This window comes from Lynx canadensis, chromosome F1 (assembly GCF_007474595.2).
Source record: "Lynx canadensis isolate LIC74 chromosome F1, mLynCan4.pri.v2, whole genome shotgun sequence".
NCBI classification, from domain to species: domain Eukaryota; kingdom Metazoa; phylum Chordata; class Mammalia; order Carnivora; family Felidae; genus Lynx; species Lynx canadensis.
Window position 1 is genome coordinate 40,323,886 of NC_044319.2, and position 25,007 is coordinate 40,348,892.

At 56.2% G+C, this 25,007-nt stretch overlaps 2 protein-coding genes and 1 long non-coding RNA gene across 3 annotated transcripts in view; 2 read left to right on the top strand and 1 right to left on the bottom strand.

Moving 5' to 3' along the window:
• Positions 1–693: 693 nt before the first annotated feature.
• On the top strand, positions 694–3,916 carry SHISA4 (shisa family member 4). Its single transcript, XM_030302126.1, has 5 exons — positions 694–796; positions 1,088–1,256; positions 2,065–2,198; positions 3,025–3,189; positions 3,414–3,916. Exons 1-5 carry the CDS (start codon positions 724–726, stop codon positions 3,458–3,460), a joined length of 588 nt encoding a protein of 195 aa, XP_030157986.1. The 5' UTR covers positions 694–723; the 3' UTR covers positions 3,461–3,916.
• Positions 3,917–6,633: 2,717 nt separating this feature from the next.
• The window catches only part of LOC116737848, a 46,265-nt gene continuing 27,891 nt past the window's right edge, over positions 6,634–25,007 (top strand). Inside the window, exon 1 of the long non-coding RNA XR_004343112.1 lies at positions 6,634–6,786. This is a non-coding gene — a long non-coding RNA (uncharacterized LOC116737848). The remainder of the gene's footprint in view (positions 6,787–25,007) is intronic.
• LMOD1 (leiomodin 1) overlaps positions 8,734–25,007 on the bottom strand; it is a 42,494-nt gene continuing 26,220 nt past the window's right edge. The window contains exons 2-3 of the mRNA XM_030302595.2: positions 10,540–12,003; positions 8,734–9,510 (exon numbers count right to left, since the gene is read on the bottom strand). Coding sequence (XP_030158455.1) covers positions 9,484–9,510; positions 10,540–12,003 — 1,491 coding nt within the window. The 3' untranslated portion in view covers positions 8,734–9,483. The remainder of the gene's footprint in view (positions 9,511–10,539; positions 12,004–25,007) is intronic.

Genomic DNA, 25,007 nt, shown 5'->3' on the forward strand with positions numbered 1-25,007 from the left:
GGCCATGGGCTGGTGCATGCCAGCGCTGTCCACTCAGAGGGGGAAGGGTCCGTCTCAGGGAGCCAGTGCAGCTGGCAGAGTCCAGGTCTGTGGGCACCGCGGGGACAAAGCGGCTCTGAGCTGCCTCTCAATGGGTGCCTGTGTTCTGGGAATGGGGGCGGGGTGCTCTCAGCCTCTTTTCCCTCTTCTCCCGCCCCCCTTCCCCGCAGGACGTCCTGGGCTGGACACTGGGGCAGAGGAGGTCCTGCCCCTCTAGGGTTGGCCCATGTGCCTGGGTACTCGGAGATGGCACGAGGATCGGGGCTTCTGGGGTCCGGGATACTGATTGGGCCCAGGCGAGGGGCGGGCCCAGGGCACGGAGAGGCCTCCCTGGCCGCAGTGTCCAGCGGCCCGCTGTGGCCACGGTGGCTCTGGCGGGAGGAGCCACCTTGGAGCCGGGGGCGGGGCGCAGGGCAGTACCGGGCTGGGTGAGGGGCGCCCCGCTCCTGTGCCCGGGCCGGGTGGGCGTCGCCGGTGGGTGGCCCCCTGGGCCGGGCGCGGAGCGTGGGGGGGGTGGGGGGGGGCAGCGTTACCGCGGCCCGGGCCTTAGTCCCGCCCTCGCAGGAGGCGGGAGAGGAAACCGAGCCTGGCGGCGGGTTGGGCCCCGCAGCAGCTCCCGCCGGCCGGCTTCGTCCTGCGCTCCCTGCTCCCGGCGGCCGGGCCCGGCCGCGCCCAACCCCCGCCATGCGGCCCCCGGGGCTCTGCGGGGCCGCGCCGCTGGCCGCGGCCGCCCTCCTGGTGCTGGGGGCGCCCCTGGGTAAGGGGGTGCGCCGCGGGGTGGGCGCGGGGCTCCCCTGAGTGCTGCCGGTGCGCAGGGAGCGGGAGGAGACACGGCCGGGAGGCTGGGCCACGGGCCGCTGACCCGGAGCGCGGGGTCAGCTCCGTAGAGAGGCCGCCGGGGCTCAGGGGCGGAGCGCCTCAGGGTGGCGACCAGGGGCAGCCCCCGCGTCCCGGGAGCCGGCGGGCTGGGAGCCTCGGGGAGCTGGGTAAGGGCGGACGGAAAGCTGGCCTGGTGGCCATGTCCCCCCTACCCCCGACCTGCCCGCAGCGCTGGCCGGCGAGGACTGCCTGTGGTACCTGGACCGGAATGGCTCCTGGCATCCAGGCTTTAACTGCGAGTTCACCTTCTGCTGCGGGACCTGCTACCATCGGTACTGCTGCAGAGACCTGACCTTGCTCATCACCGAGAGGCAGCAGAAGCACTGCCTGGCCTTCAGGTGGGCTCGCGTCCCCTCCATCCTCCTCTCAGGAGGCCCGCCTGGGCCTCCCCTGCTCCCCCCGACAGCCTCCTGCCCCTCTCCATGTCCACCTCCACAGCCCCAGCCCAAGCCCAGGACTCGGCTTGGGGACAAAGCTGGATGTTAGTGCTGGGGCCTGGGAGGTCCAGGAAAGGCGCATTAGCAACCCTCTCGGGCTTGGTGGAGAGTGTGTGCAGGGTCAAAACCCAGACCGGGGTGCGGCTTTGTGGAAGAAGCCCTGGCAAGAAGGCAGGAGTCTTGGGTTTGATTCCCAGGTCCAGTTCTCAGGCGTGTGCTCTTGGGGAAGACTCATCCTCTCATGGGTCATTATTTCCTCTTCATAAAATGAGGGGGTTGCCAAAATTAGTGGTTTGCAAACTTCTTTTTGAAGGGGACTGCTAATATACAAAAGGCGTAAGGAGACTGTGATGGGGGGGGGGGAGTTAAAAAAAAAAAGGGCTCTAGATTATTTCTAAGGTGCCTTTCAATGCTAACATGTTCCAAGCCTAACCAATTGAGTTGTAGATGCAGGAGTGAGGAAGTGGGGTGCGCACTACAACTCCCGGCATGCCTCACACTAGCCAGCCAGGCAGCATGGCCTTCTGGGAAATGGAGGTCCCCTAAGATCTCCTCCACAGGGACTGGGCAGAGCCCCTCAAGGAACCCCAAATCTCAGCTTGCTGTGGCCCCCTGCTGGCCAGGAGTTGGAGCACAGTTTTATGGCACCATAATGAGGACTCCCTCCTATGAGTGTTGGAAGGTGAGGGGACCTGTTCTTTGTCTAAAGTCCCAAGACCATAGCAGGCATCGCCTCTGCCGTGATCCTCTTTGTGGCTGTGGTTGCCACCACCATCTGCTGCTTCCTCTGTTCCTGCTGCTACCTGTACCGCCGGCGCCAGCATCTGCAGAGCCCATTTGAAGGTATGTGCAGGGTTGGGCGCGACGAACCTGGGATAGGCCGAGCTGAGCCGAACCCCACGACGGGCCCCGGAGAGTTCAAGGATGTGTGAATTGCACAGTAGGGCGTGCTTCTGCAGACACATACCGGCCAGCATGTAACCCCGGAAATAACGTTCCAGGGCCGTGTATGCGAACATCGGACTGCGTGTACACGCACCTGCATGCGTGTGAATGTTGAGATGTGCACGGCATGCCGTCTGCCGGCAGTGGTGTGTGTGCAGTGGGCACCTGCATGCACATGACTCTCGGAAAGCGCAGGAGGTGGGGTCTATGGTGGTGAGCACTAACTGGGTGTGCTCCAGTGTACAATGGAATGTGTGCCTGAGTGCGGGCACGTGACTGCGGATCCGCCCAAACCCGATGGACACGGGACGTGTGACCCTGCATGGGGGAATCAGTGTGGGGGGGAGGGGCTAGGGGAGGGACCCCTCCCCCCTTTGGTGGCAGCTCTGCTACATTACAAGATACCAGCCCCGGGAGCTGCCCCCCCACCTTGCCTAAGTGGGACATTCCCCGGGCTGTGTTCTCTGGCTTGTGAGGCCTCTGAACCTGCCGAGGGGTGCAGACCTGCTAAACACACACTGACCCGCTGGGACCACGTGCACGGCTCCCTGTTCAACTCTGCCGAGCAAGGTCTGGGAGGCAAAGGCAGCAGGTGGCCAGCCCGGAACCTGCCAGCACAGAGAGCAGGGGCCCAGTGGTGCCTACCTCCATTTCTTGGGCAGGAGAAGGAGGCTTCCTCCCGTGCAGGTGGAGCTCTGAATGCTGATCCTTGTCCCCCACCTAGGCCAGGAGATTCCAATGACAGGCATCCCAGTGCAGCCAGTGTACCCATACCCCCAGGACCCCAAAGCTGGCCCTGCACCCCCACAGCCTGGCTACATGTACCCTCCTAGCGGTCCTCCCCAGTATCCACTCTACCCGGCTGGGCCCCCTATCTACAACCCTGCAGGTAAGTGAGCAGTCTGGAGCCACTTGCTCCTGCCTGCCCCCTGCCCCTGTGCTGGGATCTCCCTTGCCCCTGTCTCCCTCTGAGTCCCTCTTCCAGACTTCCACCTCAGCTGGAAACATCCAGGCTACCTCTTCTGCATGGATCCTTCATGCCTCTGGGATTGGGGGTCACTTCACATCCTCCTGTGCCGCCCCTGACCCTCACCCTGTCTCCTTGGCTTTCAGCTCCTCCCCCCTATATGCCACCACAGCCCTCCTACCCAGGAGCCTGAGGAACCAGCTGTGTCTCTGCTGCCCCTTCAGTGATGCCCCTCTCCTGTATCTGCATCTGGCCCTGGGGGCGGGCAGGGGTCCTCTATTCACCAGGCCCCAGAAAAAGCCAAACCCTGGGTCCTACTGGTGATGGAGCCCCAGGGAAGTAGACCAGGAGCTGAGCTGGAACTTGGCCATGAACGAGGGGTGGGTGGGGAGGGCTTAGAATCGGGGGACTCTTTTTACCTGGGGCAAGAGAAGGACATGAAAGCCTGGGTCAAAGCCCCTGCTTTCTCAGAGTCCTTCTACTCTCAAGATCCCAGCCAGGAAGGCTGGGACCCGTCCTGTTTGCTCACTGTGGGGCTGGGGCAGGGTGGGGAGTGGGCTCCATCAGCAGTGGGCAGAAGCCCTGCCCCTGGCTGCCCCACTGGCCCGGACTCCAACATGCTGGATTAAAGCTGTAAAGCTGTAACTCATGTCGGTTGCCTCATTGGGTCCCTGCACACCTTCCAGGAGCTCTGCCTTCAGCTGGGCCCTGAGTGCTGCCGGTACCACATCCTTCGAGCAGGAAGGGCAGGTGCCAGGGCTGGAGCCCAGCACCACCCTTACCCCCCTTGCACAAGCAGAACCACCCCAGGCTAAGGGCTCCTTGAGCTGGTTCCCAAGCCAGTGAGATGGATCTTGCCACAACGGGCAAGAGGGTGCCCATTTGCATTACAGAGATTCCCCACTAGGGGTCAGGAGCCTGTGACATAGGGCACTGCAAATTGTACAAAGGCAGCTCCCCCTTTTCCAGCACACTTAGCTTTACACGTGGGTCCTGCCACTGGCTGACCTTGGGTGTGTCTCTGAAGGTCTCCAAGTCCCAGTTTTCTCAGTGATACGATGGGGATAATGCCTCAGGGCTGTCATGAGGGTAAAATATGTACATGAAACTGTGACCTCTGTCCTTCCTCATCAGAGAGGTTCTAGCACTAGAAGCCAAGTGGAGAGGCTGGGCCACCCAAGAGGCTGGTGCAAGGTGCTTCTGTCAGCTGCCTTGGATCATCAGGGGACCCTAAGACATCACGTCCCCCACTGAGCCAGGCAGCTGCCCCCACCCTTGGAGATGCGTGTGCATCTAGCTAGACCCTGTCCCTTGCCTTGTTCCCTGAGGACCCGGTCCTTGTGATCGCAGGACTTGTCTGGTGACAGATCCAGGAAAGGAAATTTTATAGTTTTTAATTCAAGTGGGAAAAGTGCCAGCTCAGCTTGGCAACAGCACCACCAACCAAGCGTCTCCTTTCCCCAACACCCATATGCTCAACGCCTCCTTCCCTCACCCTCCAAGGTCCTCCAGCCCTGCAGCCTTGTCTTCCAGCTAGGTCCTGCATACGGCCATTGTGCTAACCATGCCCTCTGGTGCCCTCAGGAAGGCTCTTGTCTCCCAGGCTGGAGGTGGGGAGCTCCTGGGTCAGCATCAGAAACAACTATGGAGAGAGGTCCGTCCGTGGATTTACAGTCTCCTCCCTTCCTGGTGAAATCTTCAGGGGGTCCAAGAGTCTGCCCCAGGAACTGACTGAGACAGAAAGAGAAAGCTAATGCTGGTGGGGACAGAGCTGGGGCTACAGCTGCAAATCTGCCCTCTCTCTGAGGATGGGGAAAAAAGGTGGGAGCTGGGGTTACAGAGTATCCTGGCTTCCAGTCTGCAAATTCTGCCTTCATTCACACTTTAGGAGAGAGGGTCATCAAGGTTTAGAACCCAATCTCCTTTCCCTCTCTCCCTCTCTCCCCCTCACCTTCCCCTTCCTCCTGAAGCTGAGAGGTGGAGGAGATTGGCAGGACAAGGTTTCTGAGTTTCCCTAAGAAAAGAGGTGTAAATGAATGCACAGCCATGCCAGTCAGAATTAATTATCCTTAAAGTCCACAATCTGGGGCCAATTAAAACTTGCTTTGTCGTCTGGGATGGAAGGCAGTTTTATCACAGTCATAGCTGCCTCCCAGAAGGGTAGAATCTCCCCTCCCCAACATTTCCAGTCAATTAACTGCAAAGCACTGAGAATTCTAAGGAAAAGGGGGAAACTATGGTAGAATGGGGCTTTCACATGCCCCGAGCAGAGAGGAGGCCCCTCTCACATTCTCTAGTTCTGTAAATAGGGAACCCTCTGGAATCTCTCCCCAAGCTCTACATGTATGACCCCATCTCATCTGCTCATTCCCAGGGACATGGGGCCAGCAGGAGCACAGAGCTGTAGCTGTCCCTCCTATCACCTTGTTCAGCAGCCAGCACCCCTGGAAACCAGGCAGGCACCCTACAAGGGGAGCAAGATACAGGGCAGGAGGAGCAGTGACCCTCCATGATTGGGGTCTCCAGCGGTGTAAATGGGGTCCTGCAGGGCTGTGAGGGCACACTGAGGACCCTAAGGGGGGAGGTCTGGGAGGCACAGATGGAGGAGTGCTCTACACACAAGCAAGGGCACCTCTTGGTCACCTGTTCAGGCAGGGGAGAGGGGTGGCTGCGCTCAAAGGGGGAAGGCAGGGGTTCAGATGCAGGGAGAGAGCTAGGGCAGAGGGGAATGGGAATACAATGGGGGCCTGAGGAAGGAAAGGTTAGCAAGAAAGGGGAGCACTGCTGGGGGGGGGAGAGGTATAGAATGGGGGCAGCTGGAAAACGGACACCTCAGGCAAGGAGTGAGGAAGGGTAGGTGTGATAAAGGAAGAGGAGGATGCACAGGGCCGGGACAAGGACGGGGGCTGGATGTGTGTGGGGGCGTGGGGGGGGGGGCACTCACCAGGCCTGGACTCCAGGCCAGCAGCCTGCCCCCCTCACCACAGATGGAGCAAGCCCCAGCTGGGCCTCAGGCCTTGAGGCCAGTCCGTGGAGGAGTGGGGAGCTGCAGGTGGGCCCGGTGGGGTAGGCAACACATGACACTCCAGGCTTGGCGAGCATGGTGATCCAGAAGCCCCACTAGGTGGGTGACCCGTGTCCAAATCTAATGCTTCTTCAAGAAGGCTGCATGAGCGGCCATGCGCCCAACTCACAGCGCCTGGGACTGGAGCCCCTCGCTCACACGCCTGTGGAGCTCCTGCGACAGAGAGTGGGGTATCTCAGCGGCCCCAGCCCCCGCCATCCCGCCCACGGCCAGCGGCCGGCGCCAGGGCCCGGGTCCGAGGCCTGCGGGGGCGGGGCCGGAAGGTGGGAAGAAGGTGCGACAGTGGGTGTGGGCGGGCCCAGGGGGCGGAGAGCCCGATGCGGAGACGCCCTCCGTTGCCTGGCGGGAGACACGGGATGTGGCTCCGGGAACCGATGGGGCCGGTAGGGTGAGGCGGCGCGGAGGAAATGGCGGAGGGAAGCCCCTCGGCTCAGGTGGGTAGGACGAACTCGGCGACGAGAGACGTGGGTTTGAATACGGATGCGTCAACTTGTTCAAGTCATTTGCTGCCTTTGACTCTCATTATCTTCCCTGTAAAAGGCGGGCGAGGGACGAGGATAGATCCTGTCCGGCTCTTGCATCCTGGGTTTCATGAAGGGAAATCCTAGGAGACGGGCGCCAGCGGAGGCGAATGGGGCAAGTGGGCGGCGATGGGTGCGCGACTCGGCAGAAACGCGGCCCCAAGAGAGGCCGGTTTCTCACATTCAGCCCATCCATGAGCACACATGGCCGCTCGCTGCCAGGCGCTCCCCCCGTCCCTCCCAGGCGGCGGGAAGGCGCGACCCAGGCCACTGACCTGGCGCTGCGTCCAGTCTACCCACCTTCCCTGCCTTCCAGCGCAGCTCCGGCGCGCCCCTGGCGCCGCGGGAGAACCGGGACGCGGCCTGCCGGCAGGTGGCGCTGCGCTCCCGCATTAGGTTCTAAGGCATCAGAGGACGAATGACCTCACCAGCCCCGGCTCTACCCACCCCTCCGGAAGAGAGGAAGAGGGCAGAGAGCGGCGCTAATCTCTTGTTGTGTGTGGACAGAAAGTGTGTGTGTGTGTGTGTGTGTGTGTGCACGCGCGCGCTTAGTCTGGCTAAATCTTGCTTGGTAGAAAGGGCTTCCTAAGGTGACAGTTTCTGTTGGAACCTTAAGACTTGGAGATCCGTCGTTCCGGTTTGGTTAGGCTTTCAGTGCTTTCCTGAGGCACCACGACCAGTCTCATTTCAGTAAGGGGATGAGGGGGACCTGTTATCAGATGTAGCTCTAGGAGCGGGAACTCGACTTGAGCTCTGTTTTTATTAGCTGTGTGATCACGGACCCGTAAGTTGACCTCTCTGGGCTGAACTTATCTGCAAATTGGAGATAATATTGGCATCCACCTCACAGAATTGAAAGAGCACCTGAAGCATCTTGCTAAAGCCTAGCAACCACAGACACAGGGTAAATGGAAGCCCTGGCTGCACTTAGCTCCAGGTAACACCCTTTGTGGGCCAGGAGGCGTCAAGCAGGGTTCTGTCTCCCCTCTCCTGGGCCCAGCCCTTGTTTTGGTTGTTGAGGCAGACAGGCGAGTGGGTGGAGGGAAAGGGCCACAGAGAAACCTGGGATCCAAGCTTTTTGCTCCCAGGACTAGCCTGCCTCTGTTTTTGGTCAGACCTAGCACAGCAATCCTCCTTCCTAGCAGGGACACCCCTTCCTTCCCCCCCGAAGATGGTGAAACTGCTGGGCTCCCTGCTCTTGAGGCAAAACCTGGAGACAAAAACTACCAGTGACCTAGACCCAAGGTGGCAGTCCCACGGTGCCAAGGGGTGCTGGTACGGTTAAGCCACTCAAATCAGAAGGATGCTTTTGATGCACACCTGATGGAGGGCATGGGGGCACCGTTAGGTCAGGAGAGAGCCTGCAGCTAGAGCAGGGGGGTGGTGACTGGGCACACTGGTAGGGGTGCTGCTCCCCAAATGGTCATTCACTTCTCTGCTCAGGGATGGCTGCCTTCCTGGGCTTGTGACTGCTGTGGGGAGCTGGCCCCAAGCCCACAGTTAGGAAGAGTCATGGAATGAGCATCCCCTGAACATGCCTAATATAGCCATCCCAGGGCCCTGTGCTCCACTCTGCCCCATCACCCCCAAAAGCGGCTCTGGCTAATGACTCCAGGCAGCAAGAATGGTCAGGAGCGGACCCTGGCTAAGGTCTAGTTTCCTTGGCCTGGTCCACCAGGTCAGTGGGGAGCCCTCTACTCAGGGCCGAGGTTTTCCCTTGCACTGGACTTTCTGCAGATATGAACTTGTTATGTGGTCGACCCAAGTTGGCATGGCAGGGAACCTGAGTGTCTAGAGTCCTCCACGGGGCCAGAGTGAGCATCAGCACCCTCAGTACGGTACAGAGGTGGGGCACAGTCATTCACAACTAAAGGCTTGTATATATTATCAAAATCTTATGGAAAAACAGATACACAGCTATTTATACAACAGCAGATGGGTGTGAGGGAAACGTCTGCTTTGGCATCAAACCTTCAGGACCAGCTGCCGTCTGTCCCTCTCCTCCCAGCTGGAGCCCACTCCCCACCAGGCACTTTCCATCCAGGCCAGCTGTCCCTGCCATGTCCTCTGATTAGCCCAGGAGGGGTTTCAGGGTGTCCTTAGCCCCTCCTCCTTCTCCCCTTGGAGAGGGCCCTCATGCCCTCTCAATCTTCTGCCATTGCCCCACACAGAGGGCCACGGGCCCAGCAGCTTTGCCCCAAGGGCTCCTCAGAGGCCTGAATCCTGGCCCTGGAGGGCAGTGGGGCTGGGCTGGTTACGTGGTCCTGGTGGGACATCTTTCCTGAATCACAGGCCTTTTGCAACTTGACAGCTACTTGGGCCCCAGGCATGCCATCTTCTCAATGACACGCTAAAAGGACTCTTCTTGTCCAGAAACCTCAGTTCCGGGTATAAAAGAAATTTTTGGAGAGCCTCAGAGACAAGAAAAGGAAAGTGAGAAGAGATCAGGCATCCTTCCTTGAACGTGGCCAGGCCTCTTGCTCTCCCACGGCAGAGTGGGGACATCCACAGCAGGTCAGCCAGGGCGGGGTGGGCGGGGTCTGTGCGGGCCTGGGAGGCAAGGCCTGGGCAGTCATGGCATTGGCAGACAGTGCCCCCGGCAGTCTGGTCCTACTGAAGCAGTTTGGGCACCTCCACCTGTTAGGGCAAAGCAGAGACAGTTTAGAGAAAGGAGTCCAGCAAAGGGCTCTCTGCAATTCAATGCGCCTCCCGTTCGTACACCTCAATGTATGTTTGTGAAATGAGTAAATGAGGTATTGACACAGAGGAAGCATTTTTCCTTCTCTTTAAAAACTGGATGTCATCAAATGACCACGAGAATTATGCCTGAGCTTGTCTTTTATGTCATGGTGCCTAGCCCCAAATGATGTTGTGGGGGTAGGGTTAGCTGCCACCACCATCCAGTGAGACGGGCAGGTGACCATGGACTCTGTCACCAAAGATGGGGGGGAGGCAGAAGTTTGAGAAGAGGGGTCTCTAGGGATGGCTCATGTGTCTATGGCACTGATTAGTCACCAGGAGATCCCCCTGAGGGCTGAATCTCCCAAAGACCTTTGGGATAAACACATCTGTAGGACTAGGCTGGTCCTGAGAGGGAATTAGTAAAAGGGAGATGGTTTTTGCTTTAGGAATGGGGGAGAGAAGACATCGTCGGGCCAGAGATGGAACTACGATGTAGAGGCTCTTTCTCTATTTCTGGGAGAAACTGGTTTAGCTGCAGGGTGGAGAAGTTGAGGCACGGAGTGAGAGGCTCAAGGAAGCTCCTTAGAGGAAGGAGAGAGTCCTCTCCCCCTGTGGGGATCAGGTGTGGCCTGCCCAGAGGCAGGGGGATGGATGGCATGGCCAGAAGCGCCCTACAGACAAGCAGTCTGTATACATGGCTCCTCCCACAGCCCCCCCTTGCCAGCTCGCCCTCTCCTCCAGCCCCGCTGCCCCCCCCCCGCCCCCTCTCCTCCAGCCCTACTGCCCTGCCCCCTTTCCTCCAGCCCTGCTGCCCCCCCACCCGCCCCCTCTCCTCCAGCCCTGCTGGCTTCCCTCTCTCCTCCAACCCTGCTGCCCCATCCCCTGCCCCCTCTCCTCCAACCCTGCTGCCCCCCACCCCCTCTCTTCCAGCCCTGCCGGCCCCCTCTCCTCCAGCCCTGCTGGCCCCTGCCCACAACTACTTAACTTCTTGAGCTGCTTGAGGTTGCTGGAGCGAATAGCAGCCAGTAGCTGGTCGCGGGAGTTCTTCTCCTGGGCGGGGAGGACTTTGTCTCCCATCTTCCTCTGGGTAGCTGGTGACAAGGAGTTCTTCAGGTTCTCCATGATGAGGGGTGGGGCCAAGGGAGGTGGAGGCGGAGGTGGAGCGGCTGGAGCGCCCCCTTTCTTGGGCGAGTTCTTGGGCGAGGCCTTTGGAGATGGCTGGGGGGAGGGTTTGGGGGAGCCCTTGGCCAGCGCCCCTGACTTGGGCACCTCCAGCAGATCCTTCTTCTCCCCGCTGGCCTCCTGCGCCTGCCGTTGCTCCTGGAGCCGCTTTTGTCGCTGTTTGTCCATGTTGCGGCTGAGCAGGTTGGTGACCGTCATGCGGGGCCCAGCCAGCTCGAAATGGTAGCCCAGCTTGAGCAGGGTGGTGTTCTCCTTGAGCAGCTTGGCGATCTCCATCTCCGTCTTGCCGCCGCAGATGTGCCTCTGGTTGTGGAAGCGGAGCTCGGTCAGCGTGTTGTTCTGGAGGAGGGCCCGGAAGATGGCCAGGATGCCTTTGCCTGTGATGTGGTTAGAGTCCAGGTTCAGACTGGTGATGGTCTTGTTGGCCTTGAGCATGATGGCGATGGCGAAGGCCACGTGGTCATCGGCGCGCGTGTTGGCCAGGGCAAACACCTTGACCACAGTGTTGAACTCCAGAGCCTCGGTGAACCGGACCAAGATCTCATTCGTGATACAGTCTGAGTTGTTGACGTTCACCTCGGTCATCTCTGGGTCATTGTTCTTCACTCTCTCTAGAGGCTCATCAAATATGCTGGGGGCCGCTTCCTCCTCCGCCTTGGCAGGCCCTTCCGAGGGCTTGGTGGGGCTAGCGGGGGCCTGTTTCTCCAGGGCTTGGGTCTTGTTCTCTTCTTTGGGTTCCTTTTTATTTACGGACTCCTCTTTTTTCACTTTTTCATTCTCCCTTTTTGCATCCGTGTTCCCGCTTCCTCTTTTCACCTTCTCATCCTCCTTCCTGGCATCCACGGTCCTCCTCTCCCCTTTTCCCTTCCCGTCATCCTCTCTCTTACTCATCTCCTTCTCCTCTTTCTTCTTGTCTTTGTCTCTGCTTGGCCCCGTGCTCCTGTCACTGCCTTTCTTCTCTTCTTCCCTCCTTGGGGCTGCTGCCCTCTCCTCTCCCCTCCCCTCCTTCCCTGCCTCCTTTCTGTCCACCGCAGCCCTGACCCGACCCTTGTCAATACCCCTGATAAGCTTCTCCTCCTTGGGCTTCTCTCCACTTTTGCCATCGGCTTCATCTTTGTCTCTTGAGAAGCTTTTCTTTAAACCACCCCTCTTTGGCTCCTTCCCCAGGTCTGAGTCCTGTCTGGGGCCCAGGGTTTTTTTGCTGGCATCTCTGCCCCTTTCCTCTCCATTCTTGGCATCTGTCTTGGGCTCCACTTGCTTGTTTTCCTAAAAATTCAGAAAAGAAAAATAAACATGAAGAGCTGGCTACAGAGGGAGAGGAACGAGTATGGAGACAAGCACGGGGAGCATTTATATAACTGCCCTGGAGCCTCCAAAGGACTATGTCCACTGAGAACACCATAAGCTGTCGCGGTGATTCAAGCTGTCACGGGTGATTTAGAAGGAATGCTTCCAGGGGTGCCTGGATGGCTCATCGGTTAAACGACCGACTCTTGATTTCGGGTCAGGTCACGATCTCAAGGTCATGATCTCATGGTAGTGAGGTGAGGTGAGGTGAGATAGAGCCCCGAGTTGGGCTTTGCCTGGGTGTTGAGCCTGCTTAAGATTCTCTCCCTCCCCCTCCCCCTCCCCCTCCACAACTTGTGCGTGCACACACTCTGTCTCTCAAAAAAAATTGAACAAAAAAAAAAAAAAAAGAAGGAATGCCTTGCTGAGCCATGTTGGAACCCAAGGTAAAAGGAAAAAACACTAATACTGGTCCTGTCTTTATTTAAAGTTGTGCATTTTTGGTTGTCATAGGTATTTTTGGCATTAAATTTGATTTTTAAAAATATCAGTTATCTTGATGACTGAGCTTTTTGGTGCCCCTTGCACTGTGTTCTAGGCAAGTGCCTTGCACACCTCACCCTAGTGCTCGCCCTGCTTCCAAAGGGTAGTAGGTCAGTGGTCTTCAGACACTGGGATTTTACAGCTAATAACTTTCTAAAGGAACAAAAAAAAGTTAGAGGGACCAACATAGGGCTGCTAACATTTTATTTTACCAATTACAGATATTTATGGGGGGGGGGGGCTAGGTGGCTCCGTCAGTTGAGCATCTGACTCTTGATTTCATCTCAGGTCATGATCCCAGGGTCATGGGATTGAGCCCTGTGTTGGGCTCTGTGCCGAGTGTGGAGCCTGCTTGGGATTCTCTTTCTCTCTCCCTTCGCCCCTCTTCTCTGCTCTCTCTCTCTCTCAAAACAGGATATCTATAAATTGTATCTACTATTATCGTCTCATTGAAATAGGAAGGAGCTCACAGTAAAGAAGTAAGGTAGGGGCGCCTGGGTGGCTCAGTCACTTGAGTGGCTGACCTGATTTTGGCTCAGGTCATGATCTCACAGTTTGTGAGATCGAGCCCCGCATCAGTCTCTGTGCTTGCAGCTCGGAGCCTGCTTGGGATTCTCTCTCTCCCTCTCTCTCTACCCCTCCCTGGCTCATTCTCTCTCTCTCTCTCTTTCAAAATAAATACAGTAAAAAAAAAAAAAAAAAAAAAGAAGTAAGGTAGATATAATAGAATAAAGGACACACCTTTACATCAAATATGTGTAGCTTTTTGAAAAGCCCACAATATTGTTCTCATTTTTTAGTAGAAACTTTGCTAAGGGTCAGCACCTCTCTGGGAGGAGCCCTAGAGTCCACTGAGTGAGCTGACCTCAGGAGGACTCTGCCAGATTCAGGATCTAGGATTCTGTGACTCCACTTTGACCACACAGACACTGAGAAGTTGTTCAGGGAGGCCTTGGAAGGGAGTCAGCTGAGATGTGCTAAAGGCTTGAATTTTACATGCAACGTGGACCACCCTGTACTTCCATGAGGCCCTGTTTCTTCCTCCACGAAGTTCCATGAAGTGTGAGTTTTATTTTGAAATACTTGCTTCCTACCCCCATCAGAAGAGCCAAAGGAGCATCAGGATTGCCTAACATTAGATATTAGATTTACCTGCCCAACTGTGATAGAGACCCCAGAGCGACTGGGACCTCAAGGAATGTCCTTCCCTAAAGGTTTTTGTTTGTTTGTTTAAGTTTATTTATTTATGGCGGGGGGGGGGGGTTGTTGGGCAGGGAGAGAAGGAGAGAGAATCCCAGCAGGCTGTCAGCACAGAAACCCGACGTGGGGCTCGATCCCACAAACTGAAATTAAGACCTGAGCTGAAATCAAGAGTTGGCCGCTTAATGGACAACCGACTGAGCCACCCAGGTGCCCACCACCTCCCCAAAGGTTTTTTTTTAAGAAGAGACTATGGCCTGATTATTAGAAAGGTTTTCTGTTTTTCAAGAGTGCCTGATTGGCATGTTGGAAGAGGAGGAGGAGGAAGGAAAAGCAACCCTGGATGGCACTGGTCCTCCCTCCCTCCCTCCCACCCAGCCCTTCCTCACTCCCACCCCCCACCCTGCCCTGACAGGACGGAATGGAGAACTGGTTGGTCCTATGGAAACAGTTTGTACCTGCACCACAAACACATGCCAGCAGGGACCAGCCCCGGGGTTTATTTAGCAGCAAAAGTCCTTGGCTCCTCTGCTAGAATCACAACAGGCAGCCAAGGGGCACGAGGCCTGGTGAGGCAGGGCTGAGGAATGTGCCCCTTCCCTCCTCCTGCCCTAGGGGGCAGCAGCACTGGGGGACTCACTGGTGCTTTCATGGTGGAGCAGGGTCCGCAGAGGGCTCTCTCACACTTCCTCTGGCCCCCACTGAACTGGATCTGACCCTTCGGATTACCCTGGATTACCCTTTCAGGGCGGGGAGCAGAAGTGATGGTGACTTTACCGTACCTTGACTTCAAAGGAGGAGGAAGCTCTCGGGAGTATGCAAATAGGATGCAAATGAGGAAATCCAGTGGATCAGCCCCTTTAGGACACTCCTAACATCTGCCCACAGCTCAGCCAGGAAATTCCAGCCCATCCCAGCTCAGAGTGGTTTCGTCACAAATTCCATCCTGAGCGTGGAGGTGAGAGCTGGGTGCCACAGCGTCTCCAGCAGAGTCCAGCCCAGGCTCCAGAGGTCAGGCCCCCAAGGCGGGGAATCCTGCCCTCCCCTTCCAAAATGCACACCCTTCGGGATTTCTCAGTACCCACAGTGTGCTGCCCAGCTGCCCTCTGCATAGTTCCCACACCGATCACAGGCCTCACTTAGAGGGAAACTGGGGAGCCAGAGGAGAGGGATGGTAACTTAACCAGCAAGTTCAGGAAAAACTGGGTTCCAGATCTGACTGTCACCAGCAGCGGCCAAGTCAGTGTAACCTTTTCTGACCTTGTCCATTAGGGGCAAAGGCATTTCCCTCCATCTGCCCGGCAGCGCTCCGGGTGCCTGGCCGCCCCTGCTGCCCCCAGAACCTGCTCCACAGCTGTCTGCTCTCCCGATCAAACCCGTCCCACACTCAGACCAGGGCTCCCATTCGGAACCTTCCCCTGCTTTCCCATCAGGACTCCTTTCCCAACATTTTAACCCTCTCCCTGCCCTGACACCCCAGCCCTTGACCTCTCCCCTTGGTCTTCATCCAGGACTGCTCCCCACTCCCTCCTAGGGTACTCTGCCTACACTGGGGCCCCGGTTGGCTTGGAGTGTCTGTTCTTGAGGAGGTGTTCCAGCCCTTTAAAAAGAACCTAACGAAAGCCAGGCAGGGCGGGGGAGGGGAGCTGATTAATCATGGGTTTCCTCCAAATAGCCAGGAATGAGTGGGGCTGGGGCTTGTTGCTGCTCGTAGCCCTGAGAGCTCAGACGTTGCCTTAAAAGGAGAAGGAGCCCAGCGTCCTCCCAGGGCTGGGATTTCTGTTGAGCGAACTCCTCAGCACATAACAGAGCTGCCTCCTTCTTGCTTATCTGAAAGGGAGTCCAAGCCAACTTCTTTTGCTTCGAGAACTGGTGGCACATCCTGGTGACCTCTGGAGGTTATTTCTGCTTGTCCTCCTGTCTCTAGGCCTCACTCCACTATTCATCCCTTGTAGCAAGAGGGGTTTAGGTTAGCTATAACAAAGAACTTCTATAAAGCAAAGGTCCATAGGCTTCTAGATGAGAGACCTAAGCAGCAAAAGTTGTTCTTCCCTTTGGGAAAAGCTTTAGGGTTAGGGGAAGCCCACAGGGGTGGTTTGGGAATCCATCACGGAGGCAGAGGAATGGAGGAGATGACCTCTGAAAACCTCTAACAACCTGTGAAATGATGCAGGGACCTAGTAATCAGGCTCAGAGGGAAGAAGCAGGTCCTTTCCCCCATCTGCTCCAGATCTATGGCCTCATGGCGTTGCTCTGTCACTTGGGTTAGGATCCAAGAAGCCAAATGCCTTTGATAGGTTCAGATGGCAGAACACAGCATCTTTTCCCTTACCGTGGGCCTTTGGATACTACTTCTAGAAGTCTTGTCTGATTGAACAGAGAAGAGAACATTTTACCACTTTTCATTGCCCAAGAGGGAGAGGAGAAGAATTGTCTCTCCAGAAGTTCCTAGAAAATGAGAACTTGCTGAGGGAGGGCCAAACCCCCTGTATGTGCTGCCCTCAGCCCTCAGCCCACAGTTGCCTAATACCTCACGTAGACCACCACCAAGGTCCTCTCCTTCCTATGACCCGTCACCTGCAGAGTAATCCCGCCAGAGGCCTATGCAAGGCACAGAGTCTGCAGACCTCCCCAGAGGCAGCACCAAGATGAGATGGAACCTGGGGAAAATTTTTGTAACAGGACATGGAGGATGTGGGTCTGTCAAGCTCACTCCAGCCACTTGCCTAGGAGGGGGCAGAGCCAAGGAGGGCAGGGGTGACTGGCAATGACTGTGCCCTTCACGTGGGATCCACTGTCATGGATTCGGGTACATTTGTTCCATCCCCAAAGCAAGTCCGAGGTGATGTCAACTCAGATGGTTCAAGACCGGTCTTTTGCTAGGTTCCCCCAGGGCTGCCTGGTGAGACAGACAGCCATTAGACTTTCTGTCTAGAGACCTCCACATGCACCAGCTCAAGCTCCAGGCTAGGGGCAGGGACTCCAGGCTCTGCAACTCTGCTTTCAGTGGACTGTCTCCCAAGCCTTAGCTGAAGTCCTGAAGGCACTGACAGCCTCAGGGTCCAAGCTCATTAGAAGCCAGCATTTTTAGCTTGGCTCTGGACTACAGCCTGCTTCTTGTTTCTTGTGGATCAGGTTATATTTAGTAGGAAAACATCGGGGGACTCTGTGGCATCCCCCAGTCCTCCCAGTGCTCCAACCCCTCACCACGTCTCCTTCCTGGTCCTGCACCAATGCTCTCCGCCAGCCCCCAGCATGTCTCAGAGCCCACGATCATGTTCCCCTGCTTCTCCCATGGAAGCTGGCCCAGCAGAAGGCTGGAGCCCTGGCCCTACTCTCTCCAGCCACCTGGAGACCCGATGTCAGACACCACAGCTGCCAGGGTCTTCTGTCTGCAAGGGAGGGCAGGGAGGAGCCAGCCGGAGGCTGGAAGGCGTGCCCAAGGTCCCCCAGGGGAACAGCACCCTTACACAGCTGGTGTGAAGGTCAGGGCTGCTAGCAGGGCCCGGGGCTTGTGAGGACCAAGGAAATTCACTCCCTACAACCTCATGCCTCATTCTACATGGAATGCCAACTCTTTTTTCCACCAAGAAGAAGAAGATTCTAGATTCTCCTGATCAGGAGTTTCAGGAGGACCGGGGCACCCGGGTGGCCCAGTCAGTTAAGCATCCGACTTCAGCTCAGGTCATGATCTTGCAGTTTGTGAGTTCGAGCCCTGCTTTGGGCTCTGTGCTGACAGCTCGGAGCCTGGAGTCTGCTTCTGATTCTGTGTCTCCCTATCTCTCTGCTCCTCCCCTGTTCACACTGTCTCTCTCTCTCTCTCTCTCTCTCTCTCTCTCTCAAAAATAAACATAAAAAAAAACAAGAAGTTTCAGGAGGACCAACTGCCTTTTGGGGAAAGTAGATTCCCAGAACTGGCGTTCGTGGGGAGGGCCAGCAAGGCCAACTTCCCTTGGTGGTCTGTGGGGCAGGAGTCCTCCACTGAGACTTAGCCCAGCTTGTTACACGGAGCTTAAGATTTTTTTTTTCTTTTTTTAAGTAGGCTCTGTGCCCAACATGGGACTTGAACATGTGACTCCAAGGTCAAGAGTTGCATGCTCTATGGACTAAGACAGCCAGGTGCCCCTGATCTTTTTTTTTTTTTTTTGTAATTGAAGTATAGTTGACATACGATGTTACATTAGTTTCAGATATACACATAGTGATTTGACAATTCTATACATTATACAGTAGAGCTTCAGATGTTGAAACACCTGATACTGTCCCTAGAAAGCTATAGGTTCCCTCCAGAGCTGTCAGGAAAACGGGGATTGTTCTGGAAATGTCCTCCCTCTGGTGGCACGGGGATTCATTGGCTCTGCAGGCAGCTGGCCCTCGTGCCAATCCCAGTTCTGCCCTCGACTAGCTGTGTGATCTTGGGGAGGCTGCACACCTCCTCTGAACCTGTCATCTCATATGCAGAATGGAACCGACCAACCTGGAGCTCGTCGTTAGGTTGCAAGTGGTTGTAAGGAGACTTACACCAAAATCCTGACACCAAGAAGGGCTTGAACAGGAGATAAGCTGCCACGAAGCTGAGCTCTCCCTTCAGAAAAGTGCTGAGGCCGGTGGCAGGCAGGAGGGTTTGCCCCGCTCCCACCTGAGGCCCCTGCCCCCTGGCTTAGTATCGCAGTATTATTTGGAAGTGTGAAATCCAGCGCTCGCCCCGCGGTCGATGCAACTGCAGTTTGTATTTCCCCGTGAACAATGACACGACCACGTCCCAAACCCTGGAAAGCTGCCTGGGGAGCTAGAAGCCGGGAAGGGACCAGGTTGTTTTGGGAATTCTCTGTCACCCTCTCCCCCCAGTCCCATGGTGACAGAGGCAGGGGTGGAGTGCGACAGGAGCAGGTATCACCCACCCCCCAACAGCGCTAGGGTTCTATGAATGGTGGGGTCTGTGCAGGCCTGGGGGTGCAAAGAGATGCCTGTTCTCTAAGGCCAGCACCCTCCCCCACCAAATCCTCCTGTGACCCTATTCATTCATCCACTGTGGCTTCATTCATCAGGAGGTGTATATCAACCCCATCCTGGGGACATAGTGCTGCATAAGGCAGGCCCGCCCTCACAGCTTTGGGGGCATGGCAGGCAGGGGGACAAGTTGACATCAAGTTACGTGGCAGACGGTGCTGAGGCGGTGGCCCCGCTGCTTGAGAGTTACTGTTTCATCTGACAGCGTCCCTTCATGCCGGCCAGAGAATCACTGCCGCCTCCCGAAAAGGCCTGGCAGCCCGTCTCTCAACCATTTCCCACACTGAAGTTCCTTGACTCCTTGGCTCAGGGACGAGGCCCTGGTATCTCCCAGAAACCCCCCCTTTTTGGTTATCCCAGCCCTGCCCATTTTCAGATCATCCTGGGTCGGCTTCCCCTGTTTCACAGCCTGTCCCCTGCCCCCCCCCCCCACCCCCGGTGTGGGCAAATGTTGTCTCCATGGGCCCTTGCAGGGTCCTGAGCAGCCCCCTTCTCATCCCTTGTAGCTATGGAGGGACTTATGGGGAAACTGAGATCACAAAGGATGGGCTCAAGAAGGAGGAAGGCAATGGGGAATGGGGGCAGAATAGGGCTTTAACCTCGCCCCCTTGGGTTCACATTTCTGGGAACATACTTTATGGGGCATTCAAGGGCTTACACACAGAGACCCATGGGTACACTCAGCTCCTGTCCGTGACTGGCGTATAGTTGATCCCCTAAGAAACAGGGGATCAAAATGAGATTCCTAATTTTGGGGTGGGGGCTGTATCATCTGGTGTGCAGACTGCAAAACTGCCTCCTCACCGTACCTCCTGAGACTGTGAGGACTGCATACCTGGAGCCCCCAGCCCGTGAGCGAGGTGGGAGGGAGGATGAGGAGGCCCGGCACGGGGGCCTGCACATCACAGGTGCCTCTGTAAATGCTTGTTGGGCATGCCGACAAAGTACACCAGCCCCGAATAATTTGCATGGGTAACCTCAGAAATGGGCAGGTGTCAGGCCTGGAGAGACCCTCCCCAACCCAGGTAGCCCTGGTAGGGCCCCTTGAAACCAGGGACCAGCAGCTGTCCTAGCCTTCTGCTCCCAGCCGGAAGTCCTGTGGGTTGACAGTGTGAGAGCCTATCCACACCTAATAAATATGACAAGCAATGTTGGAGGCTTGTGTCCTTTTGTCCCCCAAGAGAACGTGGGCCAAAGAAAGCCTCCAAACCGACCAGGGCTCCAGAGGGGTCATCTAGGGCACCCCCTGGGGGAATGTGTGCACCTGGTAAGCTCTGAGCGGAGAAGCCAAGGCTCATGCAGTCACAGAGCTAAGAAAAGCTGTGTCCCTGCAAGCATCCCAGACGCCCCTTGCTGCCCTGTCCCCTCTCTGTTTGGTCTCTCAGGCCTCCCTGTGCTCTCCAGGACCAGCCTGCTGTGAGCATGTGAATCAACTCTTGGGGTGGAGGGCAGGCTCCAGCCCTGTGGTGGGATGTTCGTAGTTCGTTGGGCCTAAGGTCTGGGAATGGCACCAATCTTTCTAGGGAAGGGCAAGGCCAACTCAGGCTGACCCTTTACCCAGTGAAGAAACTACATGGGAACGCTGGAGGAGCTCCTTTCATGGTTTTGAGCCCCATATTTCTAAAGGGCACGTTCCCCAGCCCTGGCTGCCAGCCCACTGGAGAAGTCAAGTTCAATCTTCTTCCCCAAGTCCTCAGTCCACAACAGCTTTCTACTACATTTCCTCTCCAGCAAAACAATTGCCAAATCAATGAGGGTTCATCGAGGTGCCGTTGGCTGTGCTTCACGTGGAGTTAGCAACTCCTGCAGCCCCGTGCTGGCTCTGCAGGGTGGTTACTGCCATCATCCCTGTGTCACAGAAGAAGAAACGGAAGCCCAGATCATGCAGCTATTACGTGAGGAAGCAAGGACTCAGGTTCTAGAGTCCGAACTGTTTACCTCTTTATTACACTGTCTTGCGTGAGTGGGCCGCATGCCAAGCCGGTCTTTGACTTAAATGCCTGGTACAGAGATGGGCTCTCCACCCCCTGGCCCCCAACCCTGAAAGAAGAATGTTTTAGTGTTTGCAAGGTGGGAGATGCCGTGCTAAGTGCCTCACGCAAGCCACCCATCTCATTCACTCCTCTGCGCTGCCACCAGAAGAGGGCCCAGCATGGAGAGGTTCCAACCTCCCTGGGAGGAAGCTTGGAAGAGGGCTGGCAGGGGTGGGGGACCTCGTGCTGCTGGCTGGTAGGGGCCAGGGTGACCTTCGCTTGTGTCTCACGGTCTTCTTTTCCCACTGTTCCCTATAAGCTTGTATCATGGTCTTAACGACCATCACATTATGATGGCATCTTAGAAATAAGCCACAGAAAAGTCAGAATTCTGGACAATGTGCTCAGGGGCAGTCATGGCATCTGGGGGTCGGTGGAAACATTTTCAGCATCCTGCAGATGGTGTCATTCTTAAACAAGTCACATCAGTAGTAAGGGCGAGGACTGGATTTCAAGCTCAGATCTCTTGGGTTCTAAACATCGTGCTCTTGTCTACTATGCTACGCTCACTCCCCACCGTCAGACCTTAAGGAAGGTATGCCGGGTTCTGCCAGGCACTCTTGGCAAAGCACACAACACGGACCCGACGCTTGCCACCTGGGCGTCTGATCACTCGGTCATACGCTTGAGGGGTGACAGCTCTGCCAGATGCTGGGCTCAGCTCTGGGGAGACAGAAATGGATGGCCATGAGTCTCCGCAGAGCCGGGAGAGGCACCTGGCGTCCCCTTGGATTTTGTGTTCAGGCTGGGAGGAGGGGCCATCTGGGAGGGAAGGGCCCATGGCTCCTGCAGGGTTAAGGGGAAGGTAGCCTCAAGAGAATAAAAATCAAGGTGCCAAGGTGGGGAAACCATGGCTGTTTCCAGTCAGGCCTGGAAGAGGGAACCCAAGGGGTGCGTGGAAGGTGGAGACCACCAGAAGCCTGGGGAAGGAGCCGGGCCTGTGGGGGACACGGAGGAGGCCTGGCTGAACAGGAGAAAGATCCATGCGGGTTTTCTGACAGAGGTGAACACTAGGTCTGAGAAAGCCCTCACAGAGCACAGAGCCAGAAAGTTGCACTGAGGAAGGTTCCATAAGTGGGAGACACAGGAGCTGACCCCGAAGGAGGAGGAGGAGTTTGGGAAGCAGGGAAGGAGCCCTGCGTGTTGAGCATGAGGCTTTCCTCTGCAGCCTCACCTCCTCTGCCCTCGTTCCCAAGCCCCATCCTACAACTCTGTTCCTTTACAGGCACTTCTGCACCCCGTGTTCAGCGGGTTAACCTCTCCCTACCCATCACCCAGCACCAACGAAGCATTGGGCGTGGCCTGCTTTAGGAAGTCGCCCTGGATCCCCCAGCCCCTGCCCTGGGCCCCTCCCCCACAACTCCCAGTCTTGGCCCCTATCACTCTGTCCCTTTGTCCATCTCCCCTTATGGGCCCATGGCCAGGAAGGATGCCTTATCATTCACTGGATCCCCGGCAGAAAGTGCCAGGCACATTGTAGGTGCTTGCTTGATAACTCTTGAATGAATGAATAAGTGAATGAATGACTGAGTGAGTGAATGATGGCCACCAGATGCAGCCAAATATTAGTTTGGAATAATGGAGATCAAGAAAGCTTGTAGAATAAGGAGCTGAGCACAAATAAGTGCTCAAATAAGCACCAACATTGTTTGACGTTGGTGTTGGAGGTGAAAAGGATGCACTCCCTCCACTCCCCACTGGCAGAGACAAATTCCAAGGCCGAAATGCCAGTGGGTTCAGCGTCCGGTCTGGCCACAGGTTGGAGAGCCCTGGATGTCAGCCTTCTCGGCCTGGTCCAGGTGTGTTACATATCCCCAGCCCTTCAGCCCAGTTCCTGCGGGGGCTCCTTGGGCAGGGCACATGTTCCATAGCCCAGGGCAGGCCAAGTCGGGGTCAGACAAGGGGCCAGGGTTACTGGGAGAATGAATGCGTGTGATTCCACCTCACTTCTGGAAAGACACTCCAGGGCTCTGCCATTCAGTAGGGCCAGCTGTAGAGCATTTCTGGACTACTCACACCCTCTCCCGAGGAAGCCAGGCCTGAGACAGCTACAGGTGCCCTCTGCACAGTTGCAGCCTCTGATGGTGGCTCTCCTGGCTCCCATCCCTTCCCTCCTGGCACTGGGTCCAGATCGCCAGCCCCAAACCAAGTTTGACCGTAGGGTGCACCCCTGTGTATGTTACACATCCCAGGGTCCACACCCAGAAGGCCTGCTGGGTCTGTGGCTGCCTGCCTTGGCCTGCAGCCTTGAGGATGTCCAGAGCCGGAGGGGAAGGAGGTAGGAGCTGAGAGGCAGCTAGACAAGCCAGGCCAGCTCCCAGAGCCTGCCCACCAGTGACATTCCTTAAAGGAATGCAGTAAACAAGGAGAAGCCCAGCCCCATGGGGCCAGAGGTGGGAGGCTAGGGGTGGGAGTGGAGGCAGTGACAGCCATTCTATTCAATATCTTCACCACTTTATCCCAAAGGATGGAACAGCTGGGGAGAGGTCAAGTTTGTTTTACCAAACCAGAGGTTTCTAAGAAGCTAGCTCTCAGAGCTGTCATCCATTAGCTAGTTCCCTGAGTGACCTCTCTGGGCCACTACTGGAAACATGATCTTTCAGGACAAGGCTAGAGTCCCCTGAACAACTCAGTTGTTATTTATCCAGGCCACCGCTGACCCTCTTGCTGCTGAGGTGGCGTGAGACTTGACAGCTGCTAAATGTTGCCTGCGAAGTGGGGACACCATAAAAAGTTTAAATTCAGATTTTTTTCCTTTTTAAGGCTGAGTAAGATTCCATTATATCTATATGCCACATTTTGTTTATCTACTCATCCATGGAGGGGCGCTTGCACTGTTTCCACCTTTTTCGCTATTGTTCATAATGCTGCTATGAACGTGGGTGTGTGAACGAACATCCGTTCCGGTCCTGACTTTCTGTTCTTTTGGGTCTCCACCCGGAAATGGCGTCTCTGGAACGTGATCCAAATTCTGACTTCTCTGTACCACCCCCCTGACGGCTTCGCCTCTGATCCTATCCAACGTGTTAACGACATTCTTGCAAATATCCTCCGCCGGGGCCATGCCCACTGGTCAGAGCCCCCTCCCTGAACCTCACCGCTCCATGATTGTGCCGCACGCCCCCCACAGGTTGCTGGGCCAGGCAGGGCAAGCAACCCACCCCTACAGTGGGGCTACTGCTCTCCACGCCCCGCAGCCTTGCCTCCTGGGTGACATCAATGCCGAGCCCTAGCACTAGGGTTAGAATGCCAGGTTCTAGTGTTTGCCCTTATGCCAATGTGGGGATCGTAACCCTTCACAGGGTTCGGAGCCTTCAGTGAAGTGTTCCGTGCGAGGCCTTTGCAGCAGAGCCGAAGGCACTGGAAGCTGGCAGTAAAAGTTAGCTGTCATGATCTGGTTTCCCAGATTTACAGCTCTCTCCTGGTTCTCCCACCTGCACCTGTTCGAAGCTCTCAGATTCCTTGTCCTCTGTTTCTCATCCCACTCCGCCCCATTCTCAGCGGATCATCTCCCCTACTCACTTCCCAGGAATCAACAGAAACCAGCCTGTGGGAATTCTCCAACTTCCCACCATCTCTCTCCTACCAACTCACTGCCATCCTTTCCCCAGTCCTGGGAAGGACGAAGCACCTGTCCTCCTGTTCCAGGCTCACCGTGCCGTGGACTCTGGCTCCCACACTCTCTCCCGTGGCCTTCACATCCCAGGTCAGTCAGATCTGTGCCTCGACCCCCCAGTCCTACTGGGTGCTGCCCCGTACCAATAGCCTTTTATACCCAAACTTCCCAAAATGTTCTTGTAAAGTCCCTACTCATTCCTGGATCCAACACACTCTCACCTCAGCCCCGAGATTCCGCAGAAATTAGTTTCATCCAGATCATTACTGACCCCCTTATTGCTAAATCAGGTTTACATTTGTATTCTTTATCTTGTTTAATTGCTTGGGAATTGCATGCCTCTTAAATGTGGGTGTTTTCAAGGTCTGATTTTGAGCCTCCTTTGTTTTCACTTTTAGGCCCTCTCCCTGGGTGACCTCATTTATTTTGATGGCATGAGTTGTGTTCTGTGTTCTGATGTCTCTTGAAGCTGTATTCCTGAGCTGGGCACCACTGCAGAGGTTCAGACCCTCGTATCCAACTGTCTCTTATACCTCCTGGCATGTCTGTCCCCACGTATCTTAAAAACTGAGATCCCCCTG

Excerpts from the sequence above, each read along its gene's own strand:
- SHISA4 (XM_030302126.1), top strand. The coding sequence starts at position 724 with ATGCGGCCCCCGGGGCTCTGCGGGGCCGCGCCGCTGGCCGCGGCCGCC. Across the intron at positions 1,257-2,064 it reads AAGCACTGCCTGGCCTTCAG|TCCCAAGACCATAGCAGGCA; the intron begins GTGGGCTCGCGT and ends CTTTGTCTAAAG. Across the intron at positions 3,190-3,413 it reads CCCTATCTACAACCCTGCAG|CTCCTCCCCCCTATATGCCA; the intron begins GTAAGTGAGCAG and ends CTTGGCTTTCAG.